Here is a 27,954-nt window from a genome sequence, read left to right as displayed (position 1 = left end):
AATACACACAGATGTTAGCTAGATATAGCAGGCACTCAACAATGACTGATTCCTGAATGTACACATTAATGAACAGCAATGAGAACTTAGTATTTTATATACAAATACCTGATAGATTCGGTATCTATGTGCACAGGTGCTATCCTCTCCAAGAGAAACTTGATCATTTCCAGGAAAGGATTTGTAGGCTGTTTGGGGTTGCCCAACTTCTTAGTTATTTCACGCTGTAATACAGATTATTTCAGTATTACAAAAGTACATTTAAACAAATCATTATGTTAAAATATTAAGAACCAACAATAATTAAAACCATGTAGTACTGACGCTGGAATAAACAAACTGTAAGAATTGAACAAGCCCAGAAAAAAAGACTGAATTAAGGATTTAGCATATGAAAAAGGTAATATTTCAAGTAATCAGGGAAAAGGTAGACTAGTCAATACACTGTATTGAAATAACTGGATAGACATTTGGAATAAAAACAAAGTAAGGTCCCTGTCTCATATATTACATCAAAAATATTCCAAAAGAATAAAAATACAAATGAATAAAACCAAGAGTCACTGGATGCACAAACTTGAGGAAGTAAAATTATCAGAAGAGCTTGTTAAAACTATAGATTCCTGTATTTAACTCTGAAGATTCTCATTTAGTTGATCTGGGGTGAAGTCAAGAATCATCTTTCTCTAAAAAGCATTTCAGAAGGTACATAGGTAACAGATTAAGAATCACTGACAACAATAAATATTTTCATTGACTTATAACAGAATAGGATTTCATAAGCAAGACAGCAAAGCCGAACACCATGAGGAAAATACTGACTTACCTAAAGATAGAAACTATGGTATGTAAAGAACATAATAAACAAAAAGAAAGGGTAAACTAAAACTGACAGAAAATTATCTGCAACTTAGCAAATGCCATATGACAAACTCACAAATCAGTAAGATAAATACCATTCTATAAAAATAGGCAAATATTATAAACACAACTTACAAAAGAAATATGAATGGCCAATAATCCCAAGGAGAAAAAAATGGTCAGATGACTAGCGACTAACAAATATAAATACTATCAAAATAATTGTGTTTTTCTTTGTTTTTACTTGGGTTTTGTTTCCAGCAATGATGCTGACCAATATTGTTGTGTGTGAGAAAATGGTCACTCTCATTACTGGTGATTAGCATAAAATTAATTCAGTTCTGGAGAACAATTTGCCAAAGCATATTAAAGGCTTTAAAAATGAGCTGTTAGCCCATGCAATTGTACTTCTTAGAATTTATCCTAAAGAAAGAATCAAGACTGTGTAAAAATATTAATTATATTCTTCTTCATAGTAATCAAAAAGTAGGAAAAAATCTAAATGTGTAACTTAGTGGACTACTCAACAAATTATAGTACATGTATTCAGTGGTATGCTATGGAGCTATTAAATACTGTAAAAGACTAATTAATGAAAAAGTAAAATGTACAAAACTGTATGTATAATATCTCATTTTAGAAGGACATACACCACAATATTAACAATTGTCTCTATAGAGAAATTATAGTTTATCTGCATTGTTATTTATGTGACATTTTTCAAATTTAATATAATGAATATAAATTACTTTTATAAAAGAGAGAGACAATAAAGAAGATTTGGGGGCTTTTTCAAACATCAGCTCTTTTCTCTCCTTACCACACAACCTTCAGCCTGCTTGCAGGAGCATGTTGGACTAACAAGTACTTCTAACTGCTTTCTTATTTTCTCATCATCTTCTAACACCTGTGTGAATTTCTTCATGAAATCCTGAGCCTTACCAGGATCAGGTAAATTTCCTTAAAATAAATTAAAGTTCAATTAAAATCAATTTTTTTTAATTCTTAAAATAATAATAGGTCAATATTTTTCATTCCTTTTATTGCCTTAAAATCCTTACGTACAAATTCAGTTTAGTTTAACAAAATAAATTGTGAAACACCTTCAACAGTCAATTTTCACACATAAAAATATATTTTCTAGAAATATAAAACAGGAGCATTGTGAAGGGACATATATGCAAGGAAAGTCTAAAATGGCTACTTCTAAGTAATTCCTTGTAATATTTAAAGGCATCAAATGTCAACCTGAATAATGCCAATTTTATTACTGTCCCCTTGAGCTTGTTGCATACATTGCTCTCTTATAATTTAAGAGATTAATCACTAAGTTTTACCTTTAAGAACTATTTTCCTGTATTTCCCTGTTTATTGTTAAACCAACCCAGAGAGTTTACATATACACGCATGCTATCTAGCAGTGATATATACTGAGCAACCTATCCAGGTGTTACTGCTGGGTAAGTCATTACTGCATGGGAAAGAATGAGTCTTTGTAGAATCAAAAATGATTTTTATACTATTCTGCTAATGTGTCTATGTATCAAAATACTTATGAAAGCTAATAAAACGTTGACTGTGGTATCTTTTTTTCCTGGCTTCTTAACTATTGCAGAGAGCCAGACTAGAATATAGCATCTCCAATAACAGAAATTGTAAAATGGAACTTTGGCACTTTGTGAGGCCGAGGCAGGAGGATCACGAGGTCAGGAGTTCAAGACCACCCTGGCCAAGATGGTGAAACCCTGTCTCTACTAAAAGAATACAAAAATTAGCCTGGCGTGGTGGCAGATGACTGTAATCCCAGCTACTCGGGAGGCTGAGGCAGAGAACTGCTTGAACCCCGGAGGCGGAGGTTGCAGTGAGCTGAGATCTCGCCACTGCACTCCAGCCTAGGCGACAGAGTGAGACTGTCTCAAAAAAAAAAAAAAAAAAAAAAAAAAAAAGAGAGAACTCTGTGGACTATCGAAATCGTAGTAGAAATTCGAGTGAACCCCAAAATATGAATATAGTAAATGTAGTCTTCAAGTTCACATACAATTCTGAAATCCCATTTTATGTCTTGGTGAGATATTTAAATGACTTAATATAGTTAAGAATCTAAAAATATATTAATCCTCCTAAATACTTCTGTATGACCTTTTCCTGTTTCTGTAATAGAAAAAAATCTGCAAGGAAAGAGAACCACATTATAGTACAACAGATAAACATGATCACTTATAGAAGATAAATGGAATGTTTTTGTAAGTTTACATAATAAGCACCTGAGGGCAAGCTGGAAAACTGCTAGTGCAGCACTTTGCAATCTGTGTTCCAAAGACCACTAGTAGTTCAGTGGAGTTTAACAGTGTTCAGGAAAAGGTATTTTTTCAAATAATTTTGGAAAGTGTTATTTTACAGGCCCTTCATAATGGATGGGCATCATAATAAAGGCTACAATAAGGCCTATTATTTCAGAAAAAAAAAGCAAAAGGGGGGAGGGAAAAGAAGGGATAAAGAAAACTCTTTCAATTTAGCATTCTATAAACATATATGACAATGAAACTCCTTTTTCTCACAATACTATTAACAACTGCAGGATACCAGCATTCCTTGAAAACAGAATCTGGGAAATATTGAACTCACTGGAAGAAAACTGATAGGGAAAAAAAAAAAAGAACTTAGGGAATGATCTCTTTTAGGAGACAGTATCCATAGCCAAACTATAAAAAGGTGATAGGCCAGGCACCGTGGCTCACACCTGTAATCCCAGCACTTGAGGCCAGCAGTTCAGCACTAGCCTGGGCAACATAGGAAGACCTAGTCTCTTAAAAAATATATTTTTTAAATTAGCTGGGTGTGTTAATACATGCATGGAGTCCCAACTACTCAGGAGGCTGAGGTAGGAGGATGGCTTGAGCCCAGGAGGTCAAGATAGCTTTGAGTTATGATTGTGCCACCGCACTCCAGCCCTGGGCAAAAGAGCAAGATCTCACCTCTAAACATCAAATTAATTTTTTTTTAAAAGGACTAGCACAAAACAACTGGCTTTAGCAAGTTACCCAGGGGACTGGAAAGTAGTTTTCCCAGGACAGAAGAACATTTTGGTCTTAAAGTTCTACTCATTCTAATATTCCCATTACTTAATCCAAAAACCAGTGAGTTAGGTTTACTGTTATCTTCGGTGTCTTAACATTACTTTCATACACATCTTGGAATATTTAGCGTCTCACATCCATCTTAAGATCTCTTCATTATCACCAAGTGGAAGTTCAGCAGAAGTATTCCTCCAGGTGTTTCTGATTATCCCTCTATCCATTTGCTATACACAGTGACCTCTGAGGTGGGAGGAAAAGCAAATGACCTGCAAAAACAGCAACTTTTCCCTACTTTTCCACTGAACAAAGGAGATGTTCCACATAATCCTTTTGCATTTACTGTTAAATGAAATACCATTTTACTTAACATCACCTAAAGCAAAAAAGCAAATTAATATTTTTTCAAAGAAGCTGTTACGTATGTAGTTATTAGGTATATCCTTTATATTTTGCCTTGGAGTGAATTAGCTTCAGTTAGTCACATTAGAGCAAGCAAAACCAAACACAGATTCAGTTTTTACAAGTTTACATGATGATTTCGATAAACTCTTAAAAATAAATTTATGTACTAAATCCTTTCTCCAGCTCTAGCTCATGTAAGACACTAAAGAAAATTTAAAATTCCTATATTATCATAGCCTATAACAAAACTGCATGAAACACTTAAAATTATAAAAAATGTTCCAATAAAAATTACATTTTATACAGATTTTAAAATAACTTACTTGTAATAACCATCACTTTTGAAAATATGGCCTTGACACTGGCATCTGTCTGTAAATCACACAAAAAAATGCAAAATTAAAATTCCCTGACAAGAAAACTTCATCATACTCTGCAAAAAATTAGACAAGCATAACCCACTAAATGCTGCAGACCCATGCTCTTACCACTACTGTCACCTTCTTCATCTATTTTTATTAAACTCTAGATAAACTGGACAGGAGGTAGAAGTAAACTCCTTCTCTACTTTCATCATGTCTTCCCTCACCCTGTTGTGTTAGCCTCCAAACAGAAATCAGACAGCTGCACTACATTTTGTAACAGGTACATATTTTGGGTTTTTTTTTTTTTTTTTTTTAGAGCTGAAAGAACAGGGAAAACTCCTACAATGTTTAGACCTGAGAATTATAAGGCATGGTCATGAAGCTTATGGGGAAGACACTGGAGAAAGACAATTAAGATGTGACTGACACGTAAAAAAGATGTTTCTAAGAGTGTTAGTTACGGGTTGCATCAGGGAAGTGTTATTTCAGTGAATTAATTCATTACATTATACCATATGTAATACATTCATGTACTACTGCATGTAAAGTCATGTATAAAAGACGTTTCTTAGAGTGCTAATTATTCACTGCATCAGAGTAGCGTTATTTTAAAAAACAGAAACAAAAAAAGTCATTGAGCAAGTGTATTTAAAGTACTGAGCTAAATAAACATTGAACTGAAAGCAATAAATCAAATAAATACACAAAAAGACCATCCCTATTGAGAATGAGCTTGCTAAGAGGAACTGAAAGTTAAAGCGTAATAAAGTTCAAGAATTAATTCCCAACTATTTGGAATTTAAAGCATCTAACAGCTGTCTAGAAACATGTAAGATTTCTATTGTTGCTGTTTTATTTGGGGGGAACAAAGCGGTGCTGGGCTATCCTCCTCCATTCTGTTACTTTTTCAAAACCATCACACATGAATGAGAACTCCATCTTTACTGTGGATAACTGGGTAATTATTTTAAGACAAGCAAAAAGAAAATTCCACACTGCAGAAAAGAACTAAAACATTCTAGCTGAATTGAGACTGTATCTAGTGATTTCATGTATGACTCAGCAGGAAAGTCTAAGACCCTCCCAATTTTTAACAACAGGCAAAATGAAGAAGCTCCAACTAAATACATAAATTTTAGAGGAACAGTGAGAATCAAAAACAAAGTTATATTTGATTACAATCTCACAGATCATGCTGTTCAACATATGATTTATACACTTAACATACTACCTGGATGTTATTATGATTTCCATAATGCCTAAACACAAATAATTTTATATATATGTAAGTAAGAACATCTTAAAATTTTAATAAACACTCTTACATCTCTGGCCAGAAGGAGGTAAATATACAGAGCTCCAAGTAGCAAAGAGAGGCACTTTATCCAGAGATTATTAATGAAAACACACTAACTTACATTATGACACTAACTGAAACATGCTTATTGGCTAAAACATACTAATTTAACAGGGTTTAAGAAAAAGGACAGCAAAATCACTAAATTAGTTTTAAGTCATTTATTTTCAAGGAAAACATATTTTAACAGGTTCGATATACTCAATAATCACAGAAAAAAGGTTATGTTCAATAAAACACAAAGAGGTCATTGTTAACCTATAAAACAAAAATACTACTCAAATGTGAGCTTCAATTAGGCAAAAAAGGTGGTACAAAATGTCTTATTACTAGTGATCTGAAGGTTTAAAAAAATAGTGAGAGGGTCACTATAAACCACTCAGACAAATGGTGTGAGTTTTTTGATTTGTAGAGCAATTGGTGGATTTATGCCTAGGGAAAAGGTGAAAGTTTTCACCCCTTAGATGAAAACAACACTGCTCCATTGACCTCTGTCCTATGAAGTGTATGTGTGGAAGGGAGATTGAGAAAAAGCACTCTAAACTGAAAAAGAAAAAAGAATACTCTTGTTTTCCCTGAAGGCAATTTAAAATGACCAGGCGCACTGCTTTTTAGATGAATTATGCCTTTTACATGTCTACATACAGCATTTCAATGAAAAAAAAAAAAACCCTAGAATCATTCTAAATGATTGATAAAAGATAAAATATGATACATCCAATGGATGAATACCATCATTACATTATAAATACTAGGTAGTACATTAAAATCTCCATAAATATTAAGTAAAAACATCAAGATACCTAACTATAATTACATAATTACTGAAACTTTCTAAAACCACAAGCATATACAAAAAAGTAGGGAACATCTTAGAGTGGCAACATAAAGTGTAATTTCTTTCAATTTTCTATGCTTTCAATAATGCTGAGTTATTGTTACATCTTTATTTTAAAGCTACCAAAAAACTTTGAGTACATAGACCCACACTCTCTGTAATGTTGGGTATTACCTTTTGCAGATATAAACATTTATCACTTTCTATCTAATAAGTTTCTTAAAAATTCAGAGTTTTCTAAGCAAAGAATCCTAACTTCTACAATCAGAACTTCTGCAAACAGAAAGAATTGTTTAACACATAGCAGCAATGGTAAATAGTAATTAAAATACATGTGTTTTAAAAAACATTGAAGGAAAAAATTCTTACTTACTTTGGGTTGCTTAATCAAGTCAAGCAAATCCTTTACTTGATGTCGGAGCAGATTTTGACATTTCCACATTTCATTCAATGCTCTGAAAAACACAAACATACACATTTAAATAACAAAACAGAATAAAAATCTTTCTAGAATATTACTACTATATAATTTAAGGTTCAAATTATAAAAGGAGATGACAAGAGATGAGATGAAATTCACAGGACTAAGCAACTGATAATGTGTAGAGGGAAAGAATGGAATCAAATATAACACAGCAAGATCAAAAGAAATAATCAGTGGTCGAATTAGGGTAGGAATTAACTGGAGAAATTATAAATTTGAGAAATAAAGGAATAACTGACAGCGTAAGGTGTTGTAGCAGGAAGGATGAAATGGAATCAAAAACATAAAAAGAAGAATTAGTTATGAGAGAATGGGGATACTTTTTCTTAAGACGAATCTTATTTAAATTGTAAACAGTCTGGAATTATTTATAAGTGAATATTTTTATATGTCAAAAACTCTGATGTTCTCTTAATAGTTGTATTGTTCTCAGGCAGAAATTTAAATCTAAAAAAACATACAGGTACTCGATATATAAGCAACAATATTGTATTATAATATCGTTTAATATTATAATATATAAATAATATTAACATATAGAGAATAATTAATGAAACACTTGGTTACAGATTAGAGCCACACAATTAAAAATTTTTAAGGAAATCTCCAAAAACAAGGAAAACTTTTCATCAGTTTGTTTTCAATTATTCTACACTTCTATTAACCTCTATTACCATACATATGAAGCACTGCCAAAAAGCAGTAACACAGAGGCATATAAGAAACTTTTTCTTTTAATAGACAAAGAACATCGTTTAATATTTTAATTCTGCCCTTTAACAATATGTTTGAAAAATGCCTTTGGATTTTTTAAAGGAGATAAACCAGTTCAAATTTTGGACACCTGAATTCCTTTATAGTAGTCCCGTCAAAATGGTACTGGCAAAAGCAACATTATCAGGACATTTTCATCTTAGAAGTTATATTTTAAATAGCTATACTTTACTAATTTAAAGTTACTAAGTTGTATAAATTTTCATAAGCACAGTTCAAGAATATAAACATTGAAAGCAAAATGTTCATACTCCAGAGGACTAAAAATCTAACAAGAGTTGTAAGATTAAAATAATTTTCAAAGAAACGGGGTAGTCATTTGTAAAATTACTTCTGAACTCCAAAGTCAATGTATTCTCTCTTTCCTATACACTCAATCATTCTAACTTCTGAAAGGCCTAGATTTTGAAGCTTACTTTCACTTAAAATAAAAGGGAAATTACTCATTAAAGATGAAATGTCAAGCTATTTTAAAGCCCATTATAAACTGTTATGGCTATAGCTTAAATAAAAAAGTGACCATCTCTAAGAACTTGTATTATAACATGTTTATAGGAACTATCCTTTCAAGTATTTTAATAAAATTGTATTAACCAGCAAGGCAATCTGTGCCTGTTTATTGCCTTTATAAATAATTCTCTAAAAAAGGGAAAAAAGTTATACTAGGAGAAGCAGTATTACAATAGGAAAAACCTCTATTTAATATTAGTCTGAATTGCAGTTCTGTTGCTAAGCAAATGTAAAAACTCCAGTTACAGCCTGGATATTCTTATATTTGTTACCTGACATTTTAAATAGACAATTAGTTCCCACAAATCTCCCTGTTACCAAACCACAAGTTTGCAGCAACTCAAAGAAAAAGACAGCTACCATCAGGTTTTAGTCAGTGGCCTGTCCAAATGTTGAAGAGGACCTGTCCTCCAACCTTTAGCTCCCAACTGACAAGTCACCCATCGGACTCTATCTCAAAAAAAAAAAAAAAAAAAAAACAACTATCTGGACGCAAACTTGTTTAATAAAAGAGAAGATCACAACAAAGACCCCAATACCATCTTCTACTACTGTCGCTAATAGGAGTTCTGGGGAACTTGTGAGAGGTGGAAGTACACACTGTTCTCTTTTTCAATAATCAAGATATTTAGTTTACTTAGGAGCTTATTCAAAAACTGATTCACATAAAAAGTCTGAAATCTAAGAAATACTTTGTCTTCCCCAAAGAAAAGTAGTCAGAGAATAAAATATATGGCTCTTTCAACAAATAAGAGGAATTCTAACCAAATAAGTTCTTACCAGGAACATGCCTGACAAGCAGCTATTTTTAAGTCCCTTTCAAATTAAGTCAAAGTCATATATTCAAATGACTTCAGGACTAGAATGTAATTTAAATGAATAAAGAGGAACAGGTGTTGCAATACGTAGTAGTGGGGAGTGTGGTGAAATCAGAACATTAATGGACCATAAAACTATAAAAGATCAATATTACCTGCATTCAGGAAAATTAAAGATAAGAAAATTTGATACTCATAAGATTAGGAAAAATTTACATGTCTGATAATACACAGGAGGATGTAGAAATCCATAAACCACTGGTAGGAGTATAAACTAGTATAATCATGTTGGAAAACAATTTGACACTAGTTTACAATGATGAAAAGGCACATAGAAACTCCACTCCTAGCTATATACTAGTGATTATGAACCTTGGTTGCCCATTAAAATCTCCTGAAAGGCTTTTCTAAAAATCAGAATGCCCAGACTACACTCCGGACAAATGAAGTAACTATCTCTGAAGGAGGGACTTAGTTGTCAATTGTTTAAACCTTCCAGGGTGAGTTCAATAAGTAGCTAAATTTGAGAATAACTCATATTCGTACCTCAGAGAAACTCTTGCATGTGTATATTAAATTGAAAAGTATTTACAGCAGCACTATTTGAAATAGTAAAAAAATAAAAAAGGAAGTAATACAGACATCCATTTTCTGCATTGACTCAAATTTCTGATATCAAAATAATGGAATAAAATTATGGATTAATGACATAGTGCAATTCTATAGCACAGTGAAATGAATGAGGTACAGCTATGTATAATATTACGACTGAATCTTGGAAATAGAATAGAAAAAAAGACACACAACACTGTATACACAATTGTTTCTTTCATAAAGTTCAAAAGCAAAAATATATTACTGAGGGATACACATACATACACATACATATACATGTATATGTTAAAAAAAATTTTTAAAGGAAACAAGAAACAAGGGTAGAGGTTACCTCTGGGAGGAAGATGAATGGGAGAAAAGTTTACAAGTTGGGTAATAGATTCATAGGTATTTTTACTTTATTACTATGCTTCATAACATATATACGTGATTTATTATTACATAATTAAAAAGGTAATGGATTTTGGAGAAAACAACCACAGATAAATATAAAGTACTAAAATACTGGTAAGTATAATAGTTGGTCAGCTAATTACAAAAAGCTGGTTAAAGTGAAAATCATCTAAAAAATGATATATATGTACCCTAAATATTTTATCTTAAAACAAATAAATATCCATTCATTCACCAACCATTTTTGTAGAATCAAAGCCTTTCCTTTTGAGTACTGGTCCAGATTGGAATTTACTTTTAACTTTTCAATGGCATTATTTTTCAATATATCTCTTGTGAATGACACTGTTTCACTTTTGAATTCAATCAAATATACTTATCATTTAAGTGATGAGTGATATCTGACATGTTTAGTTTTATAACAACTATACTTTGTGTATTTATTGTTATTTTTCTTGTTTTCTATTTTGTTTCTGGTATAAAAGTTTTCATTAATTATTTTTTGTTCCTCTGTGTTTGGAAGCTATACATTTTAACTGCTTTCAGAGGTGACTGTTAAATGCCCACTTATAACATAGTTAGTCAACATGTCTGCCCTCACTAACATGACAAAAGAACCTTGGAACACCTTCATACTCATTACTTACCTATTACCTTACATGCTGTTATCTGATAGGACCCACCTGCAGTCAAAATTTTTCACAAAGGCATCAGGCATCAACCAGTCAGAATCATGGGCAGTGCAAGAAGGTACTGGAGACATTCCAGCCCTGCCCGGGCATGGTAGGACCATAGGAAGGAGGATTCCAGGGACACTCAGGAAATCTCACATAGTACTGCAGTGGTGTATGGTACTGGCTAAATATTGGCCTACATGCTACCTACTTTTTAATCCACACTCCCACCCCTTGCAAATAAAACTGTATTATTACTGTTTTTACAGTCCTTTATTATTTATATTTATAGAAGTGTTTCAAATTCTTGAATCTTATTACTTCTTTATAGATTTGATTTCCTTTCTTACCAAAATAAGGTTATTCTTTAGTAATTTTTTCAAGTAGGACTGGCAAATTCTTCATTTTTGCTTAAAAGTGACATTTCATTTTTACTCTTGAATGATAGTTGGGCTGAGTAGAGAAGTCTAGATTTACTATGATTTCCAGTAGGTAGTTTCAAATATGATATAAATACCATATTTCATCCAATTTAAGAGGCCATCAATTAATTTTGCCATGAGAAAAAGAGCCACCAATTAGGCTATGACAAACCAACAATTTTTGGATGTATTTCAATTCCAGAGAAGAGTTTACAAGTAATAAAAGTAAATATGAGAGTAATGTATTTTACTACGTGTAGTGGAAAAAGAACAAGCTTTGGAACCAAGCAGGATTGAGTGCGAATCCTGGCTCCCTCTTATTCCTTGTGTGATTCTGTGGAACTTAACATTTGTGTGATTTACTTCATCATATCTAAAACAGGAAAAATATCACTTAAACCAGGGTTGCCAAGCTTTTTCTGTAAAAGGCCGGACAGTAAATATTTTAAGCTTTGTGGGCAATCAGATCTCTTTGCAACCTACTTTTCCACTGTAGCACAAAAGCAGTTATACATAATACAAATTCCAGTGCCTGAAATACAGCAGGTAGGGAAAAAAAATGTGTATTTCTCCCCTCTACAACCTTGTCCTCACTATTTCTGTATAAAACATAAACAGAAAATATAATTATTTCCATGGAAGAAATGAAGTTAAAAGTCTCATTAAACAGTGGTACAAATGAAAATTACATACAGCCCCTTAGATCTCTCAAATTTCTCAACATTTAACCCTTAATATTTGTAAACTACATTTGCTGGAATACTCAGGGTCTACATTTCCTAAAACGTAAAGCAAATCTCTAAGACTTCAATTTCCTAACCCTTAGTATGATTCAATTAGACTAGCAATGTCTTTTCCATGTCTAACACACCAATGCCACCTTACCTAAACACCCAAAAGTACTTTCTGAATGACATGCAGTAATAAAAATATATTTGTGCTTACTCTTATGTCAAACTATAACACGGTGCTGCTCAGGCTATGCAGCACAAAATTTGCAGCCTACTGCTCTCCACCGTAATGCACATCAGTACACCAAGTGAGAATAAAAAGGTAGTATTTTCATAATATGAATGTTTCTAATGCCTTAAGGAAAACAAATAAAAAAGAATAGGTACATCAACGTTTCTTGAGACACCAACAATATGAATAGAAAACTCAAATCCTAAAAGATTTCATGTCAATCAGCTCTATTTTTCAATTGCTTGTAATGGCTTAGTCTCATGTTTAAAGTGGTACTTTCTGAAAAAATAGCCAAGTACTACGACATAACCCTTTAAACAACGTTTACACTACATAGATTACATTTTAAAATACAGGTGTTTGTAGTTTCTTTTCCATAAAATCCAATATATTGCAAAGGATGAAAAGAACAGAATTTGATATTTGAAACATACTTCACAGCATTTAAATCCAGTGTGGCATACAAGTAATATAAGCATTTCATCCGTTCTGTAGTTTCTAAATTGTGAGGAACCATGTATTGAGCAAAGATCCGTTCAACAAGTAGTCTACAAAAAAGCAGAGAAGGCATTGTATTGATTTTTTTCTAATGTTCTAAAGTTGTATATAAAATTCTAAAACTATGTAAAGAACATATATTAAAGAAGTTCCTGCCGCTCTGAGTGGAAATGAGATTTCCAAATCAAAACCTTCTATCTGTAGATAGAAGGGGACCAAAACAGGATTTAGCTGGATGTACTGAAAACAGCCCTACACCCAGCTAAGACAACTACCATCTTCAGGATGTTGGGCACATTATGTACCAGGGATTTTTTCTTTATCTGTATAATACAGAGTTTTAAAATATGCCAGGTCCTTTCAAATGCCAAGTTCTAAATTTCTAAGTCAAAACTAAAGAAACTCTAAAGATTCTTTTGCATTTTCATAGGCATCATCATGAAAACAGACCTGGCTAAAAGTACTAAAAAAAGTCCTACAAAATCATAATGTAATTCTTTGTGCACTGATGCCATACCCTCAAAAAGTACAACTTCAATTTTATAAAAACAACTATAAAGTTTCATAGATAATCCAGTTTTTAGTATCCACGCCTCTTAAAATTTTAGTGTGACCTGCTTCTTAATTTTCTCATTCTGATCTGCTACAGGCAAAATCATTTGGTCTCCACTAATAACCTATCAAATCATTTCAGACTATAAGCAGGATTTAGAGCTCTATTAACTAATAAATGACTGCAGTCCATACAAGATCTAATCTTAGCCTGGAATGGAAAAAATATTAAGATTATATTCAGATAATGTGTTTTTTATATAAATTTATAAACTGTTTTTTAGCCTTCAATAGAAATTGTTTTTAAATGTGTAAAATTCAACAGGTTTTTAAAGTTTTCTTTGAAAAAATTAATGAAGATCCTTGTAACACAATTACCTATGAACTAAAATTATAACTATACACATACCTATTTTTAGATATTACTGTTCAAATACAGTATACGAAAATGGAACGTAAAACCTGTACCCATCCCTAAAGTTATATGTACATTACTGCTTCATTTATGGCTTGGGTGGGAATGAGCCCAGTCACTCACTACCATTACCTTGTACTAAAAACTGAGGAAGGAGTGTAAGGTCATAAAGAAAATAGTTTGCATAAAACAATAAATCAAGTTATATAACATTCAAAGTCACCAAATATTTATAGTGTCCTTAACTTACCGATCATCAATACTATTTTGATAATATATATGTAGCAATTTGTCTTTGATCCATGCTATCTGTTTTGCAGCATCTTTTCCAGCTGCTGATTGTAAAGCATATTTCTTATAAATTTGGGCAAGTCCCATCATGGCTTCTTTGCGTACTCTCCACTTAAAAACAAAAAGTTTTATTTATAATGTAAAAAGGCTTCCATTACATAAATTAAGGAAAGTCTAGTTTCCTAGTTTTGTGTTTTCCTTCCCTTTATACATTTTTTTAAGTCTCAGATACTAAATATCAATTTATAATTACTACATTTATTAAAAAAAAAACACACAACTATCACATAAATATTTCTACCATGTAAAGTATGGGAGAAAAATCAACATGTGTAAAGAACTTTAATGCTTTAATGTCTTAAACCTATCATCTATGCCTGAAAACAAAAGCTAATCATACTCTACATACTGTGACTTAAAATTGGTGAGGAAAAACAAGCTACCAAAATTTTTGTTCATGCATTTTTAGAGACAGGATCTCTGTTGCCCAAGTTGGAGTGAAGTGGTGCAATCACAGCTCACTAAAGCCTCGAACAACTGGGCTCAAGTAATCCTCCCACCTCAGCCTCCAGAGTAGCTGGGACTACAGGCATACAATGCCACACCTAGCTAATTTTTTATTTTTGTTTTTTGTAGAAACAGGGTCTATGTTGCCAAGGCTGGTCTCGAACTCCTGGCCTCAAGCAATCTTCCCACCTCAGCCTCCTAAAGTGCTGGGATTACAGGCGTGAGCCACTGCAGCCAGCTCAAGAAACCAAACATTAAAAGACAAAGACAGAATTAAATGGATAAACTGGGACCCATCCCTCATAATTTTTTTCTAAATTGTGGTCTATATTGAGCATACTTACACTATTACAAATAATAGTAATTAAGATGTATTAAAGGCATATATGATATTGGCTTTACCAAATGCTGAATGTAAAAATACTTATCAGTGGTCCATTCTGTACATCTGGGACTGAGTTGAAGTATAAGGGAAATGTATTCAACTTTTTTTTAAACAAGTGTATATTTGTTACAGTGCATCTGGCATTAATTATCTTAGAATAAGTTCATTCTTTAATTTTACATAAACACAGCACTGTAATCAAAAGGAAGCTGGTAATGTTGAAAACATCATGAATCTGCAGAGATTATTAATTTTTTCCTTCGTGGTCCTTTTTCTTTTGCTATGGTCTGTCATTCATAGCAACAAATTATTCCCTTGGTTTTTCTTTCACTTAATTACAGTATATTAAGAATAGTTCTTATCTCATTCATCCACCAACTACATATTGAAATAAAAGACTTCTACAGGTCTTATAAAATTTCAGGCCAGTCATGGTGGCTCATGCCTGTAATCCTAACACTTTGGGAGGCCGAGGTGGGAGGATGGCTTGAGACCAGGAATTCGAGACCAGCCTAGGCAACATAGTGAGACCCTGTCTCTAATAAAAAAAAAAAAATTGGCCAGGCATAGTGGGATGTGCCTGTAGTCCCACCTACTCAGGAGGCTGAGGTGGGAGGACTGTTGGAACCCAGGTCAAGGATGCAATGAGCCGTGATGGCACCACTGCACTCCAGCCTGGGTGACAAAGGGAGACTTTGTCTCAAAAAATAAATAAGACTTCAATTTGTTTATAAAAAGTTTGTATCTCTAACTCCCTATGTTGTATCTAACTCTTAATTCCCTCTTCTTCAAAGAGAATTTAAAGATACATCATATTCTAATATTACCAAGAACATGTATATAGTCAATTATTTTTCAGTGCTCAATTTTTATATGAATGAACCAAGCAACCACACAACATAACATGATGATCAAAAATATACATTATGATCCCAACAATACACAAAAACAGCTCAAATTCTAAGTCTAGCTGAGAAAAAAGGTATTTAGAAGGCTACTATCCTATGAACAATGCAAATATCCTTTCCCTCTTCATGCCTTTTGGCCCTTTTCACTAATTAATACCACAACGAAATATTCAATAAAGATTAGTCTAAATTTATCGGTTAAAATAAATTGTTCTGGATACCTATAGATTTGAAAGGAAAACCATGTGCTTCTTGCCCATTTATCCTCCACGCACAACCAGCATTATCAACGAGAGTATTAAACAAGGGAGATGGCATGATCAACCCGTTACGATGTTTTTTTTGAGACGGAGTCTCACTCTGTCACCCAGGCTGCAGTGCAGTGGCACAATCTCAGCTCACTGAAAGCTCTGCCTCCCAGGTTCACACCATTCTCCTGCCTCAGCCTCCCGAGTAGCTGGGACTACAGGCACCCGCCACCACAGCCAGCTAAATTTTTGTATTTTTAGTAGAGACGGGATTTCGCCGTGTTAGCCAGAATGGTCTTGATCTCCTGACCTCATGATCTACCCGTCTCAGCCTCCCAAAGTGCTGGGATTACAGATGTGAGCTACTGCGCCTGGCCTACAAAGTTTTAAAGAATTTACCTAGTCAAAGATATTCCAACAACCAATAGGCAGGCCTCCCACTTTCTTTGATAATTAGCACTTAAATAAGTCAAAAAGTCTCATCCTTCACCAAAATTACTCTTATGCCTAAATGAGACTTAGATGCCATTATGGCAATCAGGAGGGGAACAGAATGAACATTCATTAAAGTATTTCCTGAGTGCCTAATATATTCCATGCAGTATGAAACACAAACATAACAAGATACAGTCCTCTCAAGTTCACTGATTAATGAGTGGAGCTAGTGGGTACTCATTCAAAAAAAGCTGGCTTGAGGACACAGAAAATAGGCTAGAAGCATGGTGCTCTTATCGGGTTTAGCTTTGCTAAGTTGAAAACATCTTTCATTTTCTATTCCATGTTGATTATAATACAACCAGCTAGACAACTACCAATTCATACCCATATAACAACAGCCCTGAAAGGAGAAAGAAAAAGAAGAGTCAACAACATAAGAGAAGTTGTATCTCAGGCCTTTACAAAAGTCCCTTATCATTAACATTGGTATACAGGATAAACATTGACTACCATTAAGAGCTGTCTTATCTTCAGGATTAGAACAAATATCTTTAATGAAGAAAAACTGATACAATTTAATGTAACAGAAAGTAAAACCTCATAAAGGTAATTTTAAATATTAAAATGCCTCCATACCCCCAAAAAAGGCTAATTTAAATATATATATTTAAATATATTTTCAAATATTGTTAAACTTCAAGTATTAAAAATGAAAACTTAGTAATATTTATTCATACTTACTCGTTTGTCTAATGTTCTCTCTCTCACAAAATTAAGTAAGTGATCATTGACCAGAAGAATATCCTTTTTAGCAGCTGTAACTATTGACACAATAACATCATGTCTAATAGCTTCCTCAGGGTCATGTGACCTCACTTTAAGATACTCTGAAAGATAACATTTTATTACAGTGGAAATTTTAATAACTAAAATATTTTTTAAACACTGCATGATACCCTTGAAAATAAGCCGTAGCAAAACAATACCTACATAGAAGTTTCAAGAAAATTAAGAGCCCAGAAAGAAAGGGAAGGAAGAAAGAAGATTAGTTCTTCAGTCAAAAAAGAGCCGTGACATCCAATTGAGTAATAACAGCCTCCTCTCCATTTGGTAGATTGGGAACTTGATTAAGAATTCACTAACCTGGCCAGGTGTGGTGGCTCACGCCTGTAATCCCAGCACTTTGGGAGGCCGAGGCGGGCAGATCACTTGAGGTCAGGAGTTCGAGACCAGCCTGACCAACACGGAGAAGCCCCTTCTCTATTAAAAATACAAAATTATCCAGGGGTGGTGGCACATGCCTGTGATCCCAGCTACTTGGGAGGCTGAGACAGGAGAATCACTTGAACCCGGGAGGGAGAGGCTGCGGTGAGCGGAGATCGCACCATTGCACTTCAGCCTGGGCAACAAGGGCAGAGCTCCATCTCAAAAAAAAAAAAAAATTTTTAAAGGCCAGGCATGGTAGCTCACAGCTGTAATCCCAGCACTTTGGGAGGACGAGGTAGGTGGATCACTTGAGGCCAGGAGACCAGCCTGGCCAACACGGTGAAACCTCGTCTCTACTAAAAATACAAAAAAATTAGCCAAGTGTGGTGGCACACAGCTGTAGTCCCAGCTACTCGGGAGGCTGAGGCAGGAGAATCGCTTGAACCCAGGAGGCGGAGGTTGCTGTGAGCTGAGATCGTGCCACTGTACTCCAGTCTGGGTGACAGGGCGAGACTGTCTCAAAAAAAAAAAAAAAAAGTTTTTTAAAAGGGACAAATAACAAGAGAAGAGATCACAACAAGAGATCACAGCGAGAGATGTGTCAACAAAATTTTGGCAGATGGACAAGTAAATGTCACAGGACAAAGGAAAAGGATGAAACCCAAATGGGAAAGAAAACAATACACAAGCTTATTTCCAGAAAGAACACTGAAAACATTTAAAATAGCTGAAGAACCTGTAAGAATGGTTAAAAACAAAAAGACTGAAAACACAAAATGTTGTCAAGGACGCTAAATGACTGGAACTCTCATTCATTGCTGGTACAAATGTAAAACAGTATAACTAATATGAAGACTGTTTTCACTGTCTCTTATAAAGTTAAACATGTATCTACACTATGACCAGCAATTACTGTTTTCAAAAAGAAATAAGAACATAAGCCCACAGAAATACTTGTATAAGACTATTCACAGTAATCACTATTAATAGCCCCAAATCAGAAACAACTCAGATAACCATCAAAAGAAGAAGTGGGTAAACAAATTATGGTATATTCATACAACGGAATAATAATAAAGAATAAATTAACAAAACAGGATAAATTTCAAAAACATGTTATGTGAAAGCAGCCAGATCTCTCTCCATTCCCCACCCTCAAAAAGAATAGTACACATTGTATGACTCAACATATATGAAATTCAGAAACAGGCAAAACTAACCTACAGAAATAGAAACCAGAAAATGGTGAGAGAACTAACTGGAAGGGGATATAGGGGGACTTTTTGGCATCATGGAAATTCACTCTCTTCAAATATCAAACTGAACACTCAGGATCTGTACATTTTAAGCTAATTACACTTCTTTTTTTAAGTTAAAAAAAGAAACTGTAGAACAGACTCTGATATTTTCTCTAAAATATAGATAAATCTGAGTTAGCTGTTCAGGTAGTCATCCAAATACCTTATCAATTAGGATTCACAGAGCTTTCCATATCCCCCTGTGGCAGAGAACAATTAAGTGAGAAACTTGTGGAGGCATGTTATCTCTGTATGTCATATCCAAACATTTAAATATTACAATATATACTACTTTATTATAAATGACTTCCCTTTTGTTTCTCCTGTATATTACAAATAGGGCAATTAATTTTTTAACTTTTTAAGTGGATTGCTTTATCTATTCATTTTATTTAAGGATCTCAAAGGGAGAATTACAAATTATTTGCTTAAAAAGGGAGGTACTGGGTCTGATAAGGTTGAGAAGCACTACAGTATAAGGTTCACATGGATAAAGTGAAATGATCCTGCTAGTCAGGAATGAAGCTGGAGAAACGTAAAATGGAACAGGGTATATGGGGTTTAAAAGAAAATAATTGAAGATGTGATTGAAACTACTAAAAAAAAAAAAATCAAAGCCTCACTTTTTTTTTTTTTTGAGACGAGTCTTGCTCTATCGCCCAGGCTGGGGTGCAGTGGCGCGATCTCTCGGCTCACTGCAACCTCCGCCTCCCAGGTTCAAGCAATTCTCCTGTCTCAGCCTCCCGGGTAGCTGCGATTACAGGCGTGCACCACCACACCCGGCTAATTTTTGTATTTTTTAGTAGAGGTGGGGTTTCACCATGTTGGCTGGGCTGGTCTCAAACTCCTGACCTCAAGCGATCTGCCCGCCTCAGCCTCCCAAAGTGCAGGGATTACAGGCGTGAGCCACCGTGCCCAGCCTCAAGCCTCACTCTTTCAAACAAAAACAAGGATTGCTTTATTACTCTTATACTTTTATCACTTTATCTAGCAGTGAAAACCTCTGAAACCTGCCATCATATTTCAGGTAGGGGAGAAAGAAAGAATCTTCTATAGAATGAGATACCGCAAGCCCTCATCTGTAACAACAGTGAGTAGAAGTTAAAAAGCAAGAAATGACTGACTCTAAGGCTACTGGGAAACAGGAGATGGGAAGCCAATATGAGCCTAAGAAGGAAACGTATACATTGGCAGGATATTTCCAGCACTGCCTCTCTCCTACTCAGTCAGTATAAATCCTTTGCGGCCTATGTAACCTAACATGACAGCAAATTCAATGAAAGAGAAATTATATTTAGCCATGTACAAATCAAAATGGTGCACACTGCTACACATTATCAACAGCAAAAAAGCAGGGGTCTGGTTTTACTTAATAACTGAAAAACATGATTTAAATATTTCAATAAAAAAACTCAAAATCAGCCTGGGCAACAGAGTAAGACCCTGTCTCTTAAAAAACAATTTAAAAATCACAACTAAGCAACCAACTCAATATACACTACACTCTTCAAAAGGCATAGGAACTAGCAACAAGAACTTCTGGATCTTAAAACAAGGAAGAGAAGGAAGGACTGGGTGAAGGCTGTTTGAGAAATCCATCAAGGAGATTGCCCCTATTCCACACCAAAAGAAGTCTGGAGATAAATACTATAATAAAAATATAAAACAGTAGCTCTAAACTGGGGGACCCCAAACGGTTGAGGGCATGGATACCATACCCAAAAGGGGATTATGTGACAACTAATCTGAAATGTGAATGCAGAAACCCATCATTCTTTTCCCAAACACATTAGTAACTCACCTTTAACTTCTAGATAAGATACTCTTCTATTAGAAATTTGACAGGATGAAGAGGAAGTATCTAAACTAAGGGCTCCCCAACAAACAACTCACTCTGATCACCCAAAAGTGAAGTTCAGAGTTGACAGACCCAACCATGTACTCAGAGTGTTCCAAATAGTTTACAACTTTTTATTCAGCCCCCCACTCTTAATCATGAGCAGATAGCCACAGATTGCCAATCATCTGAGGAAAGCATATACTCAGGGCTTTCCAAACAGCTTTTGATTTAGCTCCCCCACTCTTAATCATGAGCAGACGGCCTCGGATTGCCAATCATTTGAGGAAAGCCTTTAACATGGAAAAAAAGACAAAAGCAAATATAAGGTGAAAAAAACAAATAGCAGATACAGACATTTTGGAAGAAAAAGAAAAATTCCCCAAAAAACTACCATTGACACTCTCAGAGAAAATACTGCATTAGCAACACAAGAAAAGGATGCTAAAGAAAAAGGAACATCCAGAGAAAAAGGGAAGGAGAAAGGGGAGGTGTAGAAACAGACAGACACACACACACACGCACACACACACACACACACACAGACGAAGAGGAAAGGAGGGAAAAAGAAGGGAGGAGGATGGAAGGGGAGAGCAAAGATGGGAGGAAGAATGGATGGCCCTAAGGTCAATGCTGTAGAGCAGAAGCTCAGAGCAAGCAGTCTAAGCACTGCAAATGTGAGTAGGAAATCAGAAAGCTCCAAGTGGGATGTCTCCCAAAAAGGATGAAACTGGTAAAATATCTGCTGTTTTATTTATTTATTTTTATTTTTTTTTTTTTGAGATAAAGAGTTTCGCTCTTGTTGACCAGGCTGGAGTGCAATGGCACAATCTCAGCTCACTGCAACCTCTGCCTCCTAGGTTCAAGCAATTCTCCTGCCTCAGCCTCCTGAGTAGCTGGGATTATAGGCGCATGCCATCACACCCAGCTAATTTTTGTATTTTTAGTAGAGACGGGGTTTCATATTGGTCAGCATGGTCTTGATCTCCTGACCTCAGGTCATCTGCCCACCTTGGCCTGTGCTCGGCCTGAAGCTAGAATTTCTACAGCATAGTTCCTACATAGGTTGGAAGCATCTATGAAAATGTCTGTCTCCAGGAACAATTACTAGTTTCTTAGTTTAAGGACAATTCTAAACTTATTTTAGACATTTGGATTTGAACAGGTCTTGACTTTGACTAGATTATAAGACTAATGTTCTTCAATATTTTAAGAACTTAGGTGAGTCATGGTAAACTAATTTAACGAAGGCAGAAGGACAGCTTGAGTTCAGGAGTTCTAGGCAAGCTTGGGCAACATAGCGAGACCTTGTCTCTATTTAAAAAAAAAAAAAAAAAATCTAGCTTCAGAGAACAACTTCCATGACCTTAAACTAAAACAAGACTTCACCTACCACCCCCCAAAAAAGGGATTTTTTTCCCCCTATGAAACTTATTTTTTTCCACTGAAGAGCATGTAAGAATATTTGCTGTTACATATATATAGTACCTGTTAAGTCCTTTGCTAAATCAGGATGGTTCATGAGACAATGGCTAGCAAATTTCACACATTCCAGGCGGATTGGTACATGGATATCATTAAACCTGATAAAATATAAAAGCACAGAGTGATCTTTAAAATAAGAGAAACAGACATGTGTTAAATCTGTACCCAATTTACATTTATCTAATTAAAGAAAAAACAGTTTATGAAGGAAAATGCAAAGTAGAACCAAACCATTTTACAAAGTTTCTGATATACATGTATGTCTGAATGCTCTGGAAACTCTATACAAACTAGGGCAATCTCCTGTGAGAACTATGTGATTTTAAGGAACCTGAATAAACCATATACATTTGGCTCAAATATAAGAATGACCAAAAAATTCCTATCAACGTTATACTCTCAAATACATCTATTTATGCAAGCATGCATATATAGTTCATAGAAACATCATAAATCCCAAACTATGTTTGAAAGAAAACTTTCCCTAAAGTATTCCCTTTTAAATATAGGGCATTCACTAATGTATGGCAGATCTCACACTAAACCCTACAGTATATTACATGAATCTAAAAGTGTACCCAAATTACTAGTATCCAATTAATCATCACCATTATTACATTGCCACTAACGGCAAGGCCACTTTTTACATTACATCTGTAAATATGTATGTATCCCTAAAAAGTTAAAATTCTTTGGTTGATATGTCACTTAAGCCTCAAATCTTTTGTTTTCCCTCCAACTCTTTTTCCTGTAATTTGCTAGAGCAACTGCTGTGTATGTGTATGGTTTTATTCCATAATTTAGATTTTGCTAATTGTGTCATTCTGATGTGAATTAACAGGCTCCTCTCTCTTCTAAATCCTGTAAACTGGTAGTTAGATCTAAAAACTTGATTATATTTGGGTCAATTTTTTTTTTTTTGCCAGACTACCAAAATACCATAGATGGCACTGTGTTCTTCCATCAGGAAGCACATGATGTTTAGCTGTCTCTCAACCACTGATGTTCCGTCTGTATACATTACTTTATCACAGAATGTAAAATAGTAATTTTAAAAAATTAAGTATCAAGAACATTAAAGTGAAGCCAAGACTTTTCCATTCGATATTTTCATATGTCTTAATTCTATGAAATCAAAAGGCTCCCAAATCTTACATCATTCAACACCTAAGAAACTAAAGTTAGCATTATAAAGGAGTGGGAAAAAGTCTTCAAAACCAGCACCAAATTACTCATAAAAATTAGAAAAAAAAAAGCATATGCTCTATGAAGTATACCTCCCCTCCCAAAAGTTAAAAAATCTAGCCTCTGGTCCCATACAGCTTCCTGAGTGTTTTGAATTCAGGTACTCAATCCTATATACGTTACCATTTCTCAGGTAAACATGCACCTTACAACAATTAAAAATAAATATACTAAGATGTCTTTTAAAATACTAACTCCTTAAAGTTGGTATTATTTAATACTGTGTAAGTTTTATGTTGTTAATATTAAAAGGAAAAATTACAACATAATAGAAAGGTGACATATACATTTACATTAGGATTTCTCCAGCTAAAAACCAATAAAATACATCCCGACTAATCCAAGTCTTAATTTAAAGATATAATAAATACATATACAGTAAAAGTATTTTTGTTTTAAAATATTAAACTTTAAATTAAGTTGCATAATTTAAACTGATATTCTTCCCTGTCTAAAAACTTTCCATTGTATTTAAAAGAAAAAAGTTGGCTTAACTTGACTCACTGAATATAATTATTGAGCTAAATAAGAATCAAGAAATCAGACTGGAGATCTGAAGCTTAACAAACACTTATCACAACTTATATCCTCTTTTAACAAATCAGAAAAATGAGACCAAAATATTAAATTTACAGTAATCACCGACAGTTTTCATTAAAATGTAAAGAAAGTGGTCATACCATTGCAAATATTTCAACACAAAGAATATAAAATCAGGGCCTTTAAATCTTTTTTTTTTTTTTTGGAGACAGAGTCTCGCTCTGTTGCCCAGGCTGGAATGCAGTGGCGCCATCTCAGCTCACTGCAAGCTCCACCTCCCAGGTTCAGGCCATCCTCCTGCCTCAGCCTCCCATGTAGCTGGGACTACAGGTGCCTGCCACCACGCCTGGCTAATTTTTTGTATTTTTAATAGAGACTGGGTTTCACCGTGTTAGCCAGGATGGTCTCGATCTCCTGACCTTGTGATCCACCCGCCTCGGCCTCCCAAAGTGCTAGGATTACAGGCATGAGCCACCGCGCCCGGCCAGATCTTGTTTGTTTATGACTTAACTGCATTATTTGTTATGAGAATAATTTGAGGGGAAAAATTCTCTTTTTTTCCGAGTCAAAGCAGGTTTCGGCCAAGGCACTTGTCGGGCTTTTAATATTTCAAGGTCAGGGATGAATACCTCTCACAGAAAAGTGACATACACAAACACACTCAAAATTCTGCAACCATTTCAAGGATTTTATGCATCATTCAAACCATGCAAGGAATCCAGGCCATCATTTCCTTTAACTGAGTAATACAGAAAGAAGTTAGGAAGAGAAATATAAATAGTCATTTCTTTATTCACTCTGTGAATACTCTCATCCTGTCAATATCTCCAAACAACCTAATTAATTGTAATTAATTTGTAGAGAGGCTATATCTCCCAAAGACGTATTTTCAGTTGGAATTAATCACTGCCTTAAAGTAATATTATTAACTTCATGGTCATAATACCATAAGAGATAGCTTTAAAATGTATTATCTTTTAAAAATTACTGAGGATAAAGACTAAAAAGAGTAAATATAAATATAGCCAGTCATTAACAACTTTCAAAACTTTCAACATAAAAAATCCTTCATTTTTATGATTCCAGAGAACACAGTTTAAATGTGGATAATGTTTCTTAAAAAAACGGTCAGTAGAATAATGTATTACTTTTAAATGGGAAACCAAAATCATATACCTGCCCAAGTAGCACTGCCAAAGTGGCTTGTTTTGAGAAGCCAATTCTGAATCCTTTGCCCCAAACATTTTTGCCAGTAGTTTAACAACTTGTAGGCGCTCCTCATTATCATTGCTCTAAAATAAAACACAATCACAGCTTAAAACCATGCAGTAGATATTCAGAATAAGGCTGCCCATTCTTTGCCATGATTTCCCTGATGCTCCAATTCCACAGAAAATCTTTCATGAACTCTAAGTGAAAAATTACATAAAAATGCTCACTATACTTTTCACAAAATTAAATGTCATCATAAATGCTCTAATTATCTCAAATTCCATTAAAGAAGTACCTTTCATGAAAATACATCTTTAAAGTTTGTTCCAATGTTAGAGGCCCCTCCTACAATTAAAGTTTATTTCTATTCAGAGTTAAAATAAAAAATGAACTCTTATAAAACCTACCCAGGACCCTTGAAAAACTATGTGTGGTTTTTCAGAACAGACACTGACAGAGGCCAGGCCTACAGAAAACAGAAAACTCTGTGTGAATAAACTTTTTAGCTCTATTAGTATGTGCTACAGTCTCCCAGTAAGACACTTCATCTACACAGACCAGATTTCTAAAAGGAGCTGAACAGTAAAGAGAGGCCTTAAACCTGTGAAAACTCAAATTTGTTTTATATATTATATTGGGGGCACCCTAAGGATGTGAACTCAATTTTACTATTGATTTTGGCACTTCCAACAAATGACTCAATGGATAAGTGAATGAGCCAGTCACAATACTAGACTTGAACATAAAGTGTGGGAATTGGGTATATCAAAAGGCACTGATATTTAAGGTGCTATGGAAATGTCACTACACAAATTGTTTTTAAATTTTAAACCAATGCCACAACCTGCCATGACAAGAGCCCCGACAATATGACCTAACTCATCTCTATTATTTCTTTCTTTATTCATCTAAGTAATTATATCTCAAGCCTGGCTGTACATTAGAATCATCTCAAAACTTAAAAAAAAAAAATTAAAAGAAGAAGAACAACAAAAAAAAAAAACCTCTATTCCCCAAAACTCGGAATCAGCTAGTCTGGTTTAGTGCCTGGACAGCTATTTCTTTAAGGCTTAACAAGCAAAGATTCTAATATGCAGCCAGGAGTGATTTAAACTTACTTTATGCTATCTTCCAATTATAATTCTTTGTGTTCCACAAATTCACCCGGAACCTTCCTACCTCTATATGCTTCTGCATGCTGTTTCCTTTGCTTCAATTGTACGCTGTTTGTATCTCTTATGACACTTATAATATCTGGCCTCATATTAGATCTGGATTTTTTTTCCTCTTCCTCTCATACTAGATGTTAAGTTTGCTGAAAGCAGGGATGATAATTTCCTTATTTTTATATTTCTCATAGTGTGTAGGAACATGCATAGCATTTACTCAATATTTTTAGTTCAGAAAATCATATAAACCAACAAATAATTAGAGGTGTGGCTACCTGCTGCCTCACCCAAATCACTAACCACATTAAAAAGGGGAAAGGAAGGCCAGTTAATTGAATGGCTCATTTGAGAAATATACCAAAAACTACTCCAGAATATAAGGAGAACACTTATTTACTGGCTACTTGGGGTGTTTACATTACCAATGTGGACTGTTTTGTTTTTGAAAGAAAATCAAAATTTTTAGACACAGACATCATTTAAGAACTTTTCTGGGTCCACAAAGATTAATAATTATAACCAGCTTTACTTAATCTTATTGTAATGATTTGAAAAAGAAAACTATATTCTCCAATTCTGCTCAATTTTACAGCATAATTTAATGTCAAAACAGTTAGGAACATGCTACCAAAAAATTTCACTCGGTCGGGGGTGGTGGTTTATGCCTGTAATGCCAACACTTTGGGAGGCCGAGGCAGGTGGATTACTTGAGGTCAGGAGTTTGAAATCAGCCTGGCCAACATGGTGAAACCCTGTCTCTACCAAAAAATACAAAAATTAGCAGGGGTGGTGGCACACGCCTGTAGTCCCAGCTACTTGGGAGGCTGAGGTGGAAGAGTAGCTTGATCCCGAGAGGCACAGGTTGCAGTGAGCCAAGATCACACCACTGCACTCCAGCCTGGGCAACAAAACAAAAAAAAATCCTGTCTCAAAAAAATAAAAAATTCACAGAACTATATAAAAAGCAAACAAACTTTCAACATAGGCAACATGAGATAATATGCATAAAGGGAAAGCATTTCACACTATGTGGATAAAAAACTCTAAACTATTTTTATGGCCTCAGTGGTCAAAGGAACTACTATAAACTGTGCCTTGAAAACATAAGCTTGATGTACAGCTAAGACTTCAAAAGTTAGTCAAATCCTAGAATTTATCTGGAAAATG

At 34.4% G+C, this 27,954-nt stretch overlaps 1 protein-coding gene across 8 annotated transcripts in view; it reads right to left on the bottom strand.

Annotated features, from left to right (window-relative positions):
* The window catches only part of PDS5B (PDS5 cohesin associated factor B), a 189,251-nt gene that overhangs the window by 74,162 nt on the left and 87,135 nt on the right, over nucleotides 1–27,954 (bottom strand). For all 8 annotated transcript variants that reach the window (XM_034936560.3, XM_034936563.3, XM_034936564.3 and 5 more), the window contains 9 exons: nucleotides 25,583–25,698; nucleotides 22,625–22,719; nucleotides 17,537–17,682; nucleotides 14,269–14,420; nucleotides 12,988–13,101; nucleotides 7,274–7,355; nucleotides 4,664–4,712; nucleotides 1,682–1,821; nucleotides 109–224 (listed from right to left, as the gene is read on the bottom strand). In XM_034936560.3, coding sequence (XP_034792451.1) covers nucleotides 109–224; nucleotides 1,682–1,821; nucleotides 4,664–4,712; nucleotides 7,274–7,355; nucleotides 12,988–13,101; nucleotides 14,269–14,420; nucleotides 17,537–17,682; nucleotides 22,625–22,719; nucleotides 25,583–25,698 — 1,010 coding nt within the window. The remainder of the gene's footprint in view (nucleotides 1–108; nucleotides 225–1,681; nucleotides 1,822–4,663; nucleotides 4,713–7,273; nucleotides 7,356–12,987; nucleotides 13,102–14,268; nucleotides 14,421–17,536; nucleotides 17,683–22,624; nucleotides 22,720–25,582; nucleotides 25,699–27,954) is intronic.

Source organism: Pan paniscus, chromosome 14 (assembly GCF_029289425.2).
Source record: "Pan paniscus chromosome 14, NHGRI_mPanPan1-v2.0_pri, whole genome shotgun sequence".
NCBI classification, from domain to species: domain Eukaryota; kingdom Metazoa; phylum Chordata; class Mammalia; order Primates; family Hominidae; genus Pan; species Pan paniscus.
This window is presented reverse-complemented; position numbering and strand designations above follow the sequence as displayed.